The following is a 7,587-nucleotide window of genomic DNA, read 5'->3' as shown; positions in this document are numbered from 1 at the left end:
CAGCTGCATTTTGAACCAGCTGCAGGCGTGAAATTGATGCATGAGAAACACCATAGTACAAGGAATTACAATAGTCCAGTCTGGACATGATAAAAGCATGGATAACAACTTCCAAATCATTAAAAGACAGAAAAGGTTTCAATTTTAATATATTCCTTAATTGGTAAAAACCACCTCTAACCACATAATTAATGTGCTTATCAAACTTTAACTCTGCTTCAAAAATGACTCCAAGACTCTTTGCATGATTATGTACCTTAGATTTAAATGAACCTAATTGATTAATTATGGGTTCAGAAACACTCGGAGGGCCAAACACTATCACTTCGGTCTTTGATTCATTCAAGTGAAGAAAATTTGCTGCCATCCATTCCTTAATATCATTAAAACATGCAAAAAGACACTGTAAGGCCGAATTATCCCCCATTTTTATAGGCAGATAAAGCTGCGTATCATCGGCATAAAGATGATAACATACATTATGTTTCTGACAGATAACAGCCAAAGGAAGCATGTAAATAGAAAATAACGCTGGACCCAATATTGGTCCTTGGGGAACCCCACACTTCATCAGAGCAGAAGAGGATGAGAAATTTCCTAATTCAACAGAAAAAGTTCTCCATGAAAGATATGAACTAAACCAGTTAAGAACATTACCTTGAATCCCAGCCCACAGTCTTAAATACTCAATCAGTATTTCATGTATTATAGTGTCAAATGCAGCTGTCAAATCAAGTAAAACTAAAATTGCACACTTTCCCGAATCAACAGTCAAAAGGAGATCATTAGACAATTTAAGAAGGGCCGACTCTGTGCTGTGCTGGGCCCTAAATCCTGATTGGAACTTGTCAAAAATACAATTTCCATTTAAAGGAGTAGAAAGTTGTTGAAAGACAACCCTCTCTAAAATTTTTGACTGAAAAGACAATTTTGAAATTGGGCGATAGTTCTTCAAATCAGATGAATCCAAATTGGACTTTTTTTTAAAGAGGTTGCACCACAGCATGCTTAAAGCAAGATGGCACAACACCACTCAGCAAACTGGAATTCACTATTGACAAAAGATCTAGGCCAACCACGTCCAATACCTAAGTAAGGAGACGTGGAGGAACAATGTCCAAAGAACACTGAGTGGACTTCATATGGCAGAAGTCCACCAAATCAGGTAATGAAATCGGTTTAAACTCATTTAAATAATGTACTAATGAGGTTGGGATGATATAATCAAGGATAATGTCTGGAGGCAGAATATTAGCTCTAAGAATATCAATTTGGTTAATAAAAAACGAAAAACTTTTCACACGTTGTCTGACTGATATCAAGACCAGTAGCTATCTCAGGGTTTAAAACTGAATCAATTGTTTTAAATAACACTTTGGGGTTATTAGGTATCTTTCTTATGAGGTCAGACAAATATTTTGTCCTTGCAGCTTTAACTGCCTTCTGATACTTAATCATAGCATCTTTCAATATATCATAAGACACCTGCAGCTTATCTTTCTTCCATTTACTCTCTGCTTTTCTCCACATTTGTCGGAGGCTACGGGTATCCTTATTAAGCCATGGCTGTAGTTTGGCTTTCGGATTTAGGATTTTGAAAGTAGCACACAAATCCATAATAACATTACAGGAGGAATTAAATATTGACACTAAATCATTTATACCTGAACCAAAAGACAGAGGCAGAGCTGGAAATAAAGTATAACCCTTTGAAAACTCACTGGGCATTGACGATTTCAAAGACCGAACATACCGGCTTGGTGGCTTACAATTTAAAAAGGGACTGGAAAGTGAAATACTAAAAACAACTGGGTTATGATCGTAAAGACAAGCATCCTCAATCTCTACATTCAAAACTGGAACACCCAAGGATAATACCAAATCCAAAGTATGACCAAGTTTGTGGGTAGAACCTGTGACAAATTCTGTGAAATTAAATGAATCAATAAGATGTAGAAACTCCTTCACCATGGGCTCTTTGGGACAGCAGATATGTAAATTAAAATCACCAAGTATTAAAACCCTCTCAAAACTCGGTACAATTGCAGTTAGGAACTCTGAAAATTCATGAATAAACAGTTTGTTATATTTCAGTGGTCTAAATATAAGTGCACAAATAACTGGACAATATAAGTCTATTTTAACTAGCTGCAACTCAAAGCTAGAATAATCATGCACTGCTAATAGACGACATTTTAGAGTATTATTAAATATAGTAGCACCCCCCCCAAAAAAAATTAAAGATGCTTCAGATAAACAGTCAAAATCACCAACGCTGAGCCAAGTTTCTGTCACAAACAAAAGGTCCAGTTTCCGAGAAGAAATAAAGTCATTTAATAAAAAGGTCTTGTTTGAAATGGATCTAGCATTTATTAAAGCCATCTTCAGATTGTTAATTGTAGAGGAATTTGAGAGGGTGTTTGTAGACAGCCTCTGATTTGAAACAAACTCCAGTTCTCTAAGATTATGGATGAATAAATAAGCTTTCCATTGATGTATGGTTTGTTAGGATAGGACAATATTTGGCTGAGATACAACCATTTACAAATCTGGAATCTGAGGGTGAAAAATCTAAATATTGAGAAAAATCGCCATTAAAGTTGTCCAAATGAAGTTCTTAGCATTGCATATTACTAATCAAAAATTACGTTTTGATATATTTATGGTAGGAAATTACAAAATATCTTCATGGAACATGATCTTTACTTAATATCTTAATGATTTATGGCATAAAAGAAAAATCGATCATTTTGACCCATGCAATTTATTGTTGGCTATTGCTACAAATATCCCCGTGCTACTTAAGACTGGTTTTGTGGTCCAGGGTCACAAATTTGGTTTTTGACATATTTGTTTGTAAATAATTACAACTATTACTGATTAAAGCACTTCTTAGGTCAGTAGCAGATGTTTGTAATGCTGAGATTTTTACCTGACAGCAGTGTTTCAGCGTGGTAGAGCTCATCACTAACACACACGCCATTTCGTGCTGAAAAAGACTGGAGACACTTCTTTGCTTGAGGAATCTGAGATGTGGCCATGAGCCAACGAGGAGATTCTGGGAACACTGAAGCACAGCTGTAGCCACATTCGCAACACACACACACAAATGGGACTAGGGCTGCACAATATATAATTGCGCTTTTTCTGACAGATAAAGCCATTACCATTTCCAATACGATTTTTGAATGTGAATGATTTGATTCAGTTCAATATTCCAAATGTCTCTTTAATTTGTGCCACCTCTGATAGGTAAGCACAGCCAGTGTACAAGACTAACACCCACTGACTGACTGAAGTTCACCAATCTGAATTTTTGTCACGCACACGCACACACGCACACACACACACACACACAATCACGTTATTATAGATGCTTGGTCTTCAATTATTCATCTGTTGTAATGTTGGTAATCCTATGGTTTACTCATGTTTACATCTCACATGTCATAAGAGAAGAATAATTTTATCATAGGGTGCACCATAACCTGAACTCAGCAGCTATCCAGTGGATCTGATGGTTATTACAAATCATTAAAAACGATGAGCTTAGTACCGACTCATTTTCAGCCAAATCTTTGTAGTGAATTGAAACGTGTGGAAAGGATTGTGAGTGATTGGAGGACATGAAGAATACACTTGATAACAGCATTTATCTGACTCACCACCAATAGGAAAGTAGTAGCAGCAGGGGCAGTGTGGCAACAGCCTGAAGTACAGGCCAATCACGGCAAAGCACGGCAAACCCTGGCAACAAAAGCTCTGCAAACACGGCAAAGAAGCCACTGACCATGGACACCATAAGTCTGTGAGGCGGGTCACACCATTCCAGTCCTAAACCATGTAGAAAAAACAAAGAGGAATAAAACGAGAGACAAAATTGTGAAAGTTAATGTATGAACTTGGTATGTCAAGGGAAGTATTAAAGAGAATTATTGGTGAGAGTGACCTTAACTCTAGAAAAAAGTCAGTCTATTCCTAAAGACTCCTACATAACAGGAAACCCCCGTGTCCTCTATCCAATTATTGTTCCTGAAGTCTTGCAGCACAATAGACCAATGAAACTACTCTTCACTCTTTCGAAATTGTCCATCTTGGATAATAAAATAATTTAAAACAAATGTAGGAAGTACATTACACACACACACACACAGAAATCCAAAATTTGGATACATTTTACTGAATTTATCATTCTTATGATCTTAAATCTTTTATAATAACAGTAAACAAATATAAATTGAGAATTTATATACTACTGGAATAATAAGGATTTTTTTATGTTGCTGAAAAAGAGCCTCTTATGCTCACCAAGGATGCATTTATTTGATTAAAATACAGTAGAAAAAGCGATATTGTAAAATATCATTACAGTTTTTATTATTCCTGCAAAGCTGAATTTACGGTCTTCGGTCTCACATGATCCTTCAAAAATCATTCTGATTTGGTGCTCAAGTTTTATCATTTATTATCGGTGCTCACTTATTGATAATGGTTCTTATTATCAATGCTGAAACTGTTTTTGCTGTTTTTGAAATACCGGTAAATCTCTTGTAACATTATAAATATATTTACTGTCACTTCTGACCAATTTAATGTGTCTTTAATGAATAACTTGAATTCTTGCAGGTGTATCACAATGTAAGCAGCAAATCAGCTAATTAGAATAATTTCTGAAGGCTCATGTTACACTGAAGACTTTAATAATAGCTGCTGAAAATTCAGCTTTGCATCACAGAAATAAATTACAATCTAAAATATATTAAAACAGAAAACAGTTCTTTTAAACTGTAATAATATTTCACAATATTACTGTTTTTACTGTATTTTTGATCAAATAAATGCAGCCTTGGTGAGCATTTTTGCCAGTAGTTTACACATTTCTTTATTACAACTAAATAAAGTGAAGGAAAAACATCCAGTGGCCAGTATACATGGAAACTCTTTCAACACTCCTTTTGTCTAAAATTTGGACAATAGTAATGATACAGAATGAGTAGGTGTGCCTTGACATTTCACTGGTCATGTATATAAGCAGAAAAGATTGTGTACATGCCTGTGTTTAAATCCAGCTTCCTCCACACTTTTCCCCCTGAAAGCACACTAAAGGGGCTTGCATGTTGGAAAGAGCGCTCTGGCTAACAGTCAATACGCACATCAACCCTCATGTAACAATCACAGGAAGTGTGGGACAAAAACACAGACCTCTTCACAATGGAAAGAACAGAAAGTAGATCTCGTCTGTTCTTCAGAATACTTCATGTCTACCCTCTCACTTGTGCAACGATAAGACAAAAACACAGAAAAAAGGGACAGTAGACAAAACACCCTGAACTTTCCTCAATTGATTACACAGAAAGTGATGTAACGGAGACAGTTCGAAGGTTTTGAACAGCCTGTTCGTGAGATATAAACGGAATGCTGTGACCTGCTGTTCCCTGTCAATCTCTTCACCCCTCCTCTGCAGATGGCGAAACCCCATGATACATTCCAGAAAGCCTCCTGTTGCTATTCGAAACCCAACATCAAGCAATAACAAAGACACTCCTTATCAAAAGTGCACTATTGAGCAAGTCTGAAGGGTACATGATTATATCATATAAACAGACACATACACACTACAGTCAAATGTCTACTCTACATCTTTAATATTTTCTACTGTCCACATTTTAGAATAACAGTTTTGAAATAGTATGCTGGACAATTGTTGGCTGCTTTTCCTTCACTTTACTTAGTTTTATAATGAAATTAGCATGTATGGACATTTCTTATTCGGCAACCGTTATTTCAAAATATTCAAGATATTAAGATAAATACATTTCAAAAAGTCAAATGTATCCAAACTTTGGGTGATAGTGTGTGTCTGTAAATAATGTAATAACATTTAAAAAAATAAAAAATAAAATAAAATATGTTGTGGAAATTGAACCCAGATAGATTTTCAAAAGAAAGAATGAGCATTTTCTGTGATCTATTGTGCTGCAATACTAACAATCGGACCGAGGACATGAGGACTTTCTGCTGTGTTGGGGATTGTAGGAAGAGACTGAGCTTTTTATAACCTTAAGGCGGTTCAAAAACTTGGGTTCTGGGTTAATAGAGAGTCTGAAATATTCCTTTAAAACCAAACGTTTTTGCCTAGCCAAATCTATTCAATGTCCCTAGCAAAACATGTACCTTGCAAAACCACTTGTGTATAGCAGACATCCTTTTGTGTCACTATCTTATCAGTTGCATACTTAAAAAGAGGTCAACTGATGGAGAGTACTTGCGTGCAATATAAGATGACAAAAACACTCCGGCTAATGTTGAGCCTTGGCAGAGTCGAAGAAATGGGAACGCAGAAGGACTGTTAGAAAGACAAGACATGATTCCCAGCAATCCAGAGAGAACCACTGACAGCAGCAGAGCACACCGACGACCCAACCTGAGACAACACACAAACACAAAGAACATCAGCATGTCTGACATGCTCAAACAAGAACATTTAGCTGAAATTATCAAGACAAGAGTTTGAACAGATTACATGTCAAATGTTGAGGAGAACTGACTTCATTCATTCTTGACACAAGTGATTTAAAAGTTTATTGCAAACACTTTCTAGCAACATTCATTTGCAGAAATCACTCGGTTTGATATTTTGCATCTAATGCAATGAAGCTAGTGCATTTTGATCACATTTAGAAAACAATTAATATAATACAAAGTAATAATAATTTAGGCAAACTCACCAGTCACATATAGTGCCAAGGAGTATATAGCCCAGGGTCCAGCCTGTCATGAAACATATGTGTTGGAGTGGAATCTTCCAGTAGTCGGCACACACTAAGTCCCACTGTCAGCATGCAGAGGAAAGAGAGACACTTCAGTCAGACTGTCTTATAAAAATAATTCTGGGGAAACCAAACCAAACCACTGCAAGCTGGCATGACCTGTTTTTCCATGTTACCATACCAATCTTGGAAAATGGTAGCTGGTTTGTTGCTCATTCAAGGTTGTTTTCCAGCCCAAGATGCTCAACCAGGTTAAAGTCAGCTGATCAACTATATGGACGAGTGTGGACCAGGTAATGACTATAAATAACCAGCAATAAAACAAAAACAAAAAAACAACAAAAACAAACTGTAAAACCAGCTATAACCATCAGAAGATGTTTGAGTTGGATATTACGGTAGGGTAATCTACAGTAAACAGTCAAAAAATATGTTTTCATCTTTCAAAGTGCACACCATCATGTATCACTATGCTGATGTTAATCAAATGTATTTGAAAATTGAAATCAATTAAAGGGGTCATATGATGCTATTTTAAAGATCATTATTTGGTGTAACAGAATATGTTGACATGCTTTAATGTTCAAAAAACACATTATTTTTCAAATACTGTACATTATTGTAGGTCCTCTATCCCCCACCTCTCTCAAACACGTCGTTTTCAACAAAGCCCCCTCCTTTGACAAGCGCAGTCTGCTCTGATTGGCCAGCTGACCCAATGCATTGTGATTGGCCGAACACCGCAAGCACGCGTCGGAAATGTAACGCCCCTTACCATAATCGCGAGCTTCATCTTTCAAAATAAATGTAAAGACAG

At 36.4% G+C, this 7,587-nt stretch overlaps 1 protein-coding gene across 1 annotated transcript in view; it reads right to left on the bottom strand.

Moving 5' to 3' along the window:
• slc22a31 (solute carrier family 22 member 31) overlaps positions 1-7,587 on the bottom strand; it is a 19,233-nt gene that overhangs the window by 9,156 nt on the left and 2,490 nt on the right. The window contains exons 2-5 of the mRNA XM_016540926.1: positions 6,729-6,832; positions 6,270-6,424; positions 3,666-3,834; positions 2,933-3,078 (exon numbers count right to left, since the gene is read on the bottom strand). Coding sequence (XP_016396412.1) covers positions 2,933-3,078; positions 3,666-3,834; positions 6,270-6,424; positions 6,729-6,832 — 574 coding nt within the window. The remainder of the gene's footprint in view (positions 1-2,932; positions 3,079-3,665; positions 3,835-6,269; positions 6,425-6,728; positions 6,833-7,587) is intronic.

The sequence above is a fragment of the Sinocyclocheilus rhinocerous genome, unplaced genomic scaffold (genome assembly GCF_001515625.1).
Source record: "Sinocyclocheilus rhinocerous isolate Xijiao unplaced genomic scaffold, SAMN03320098_v1.1 scaffold36, whole genome shotgun sequence".
NCBI classification, from domain to species: Eukaryota; Metazoa; Chordata; class Actinopteri; order Cypriniformes; family Cyprinidae; genus Sinocyclocheilus; species Sinocyclocheilus rhinocerous.
The sequence above is the reverse complement of the archived record's forward strand: the minus strand, read 5'-3'. Positions and strand labels throughout refer to the sequence as shown.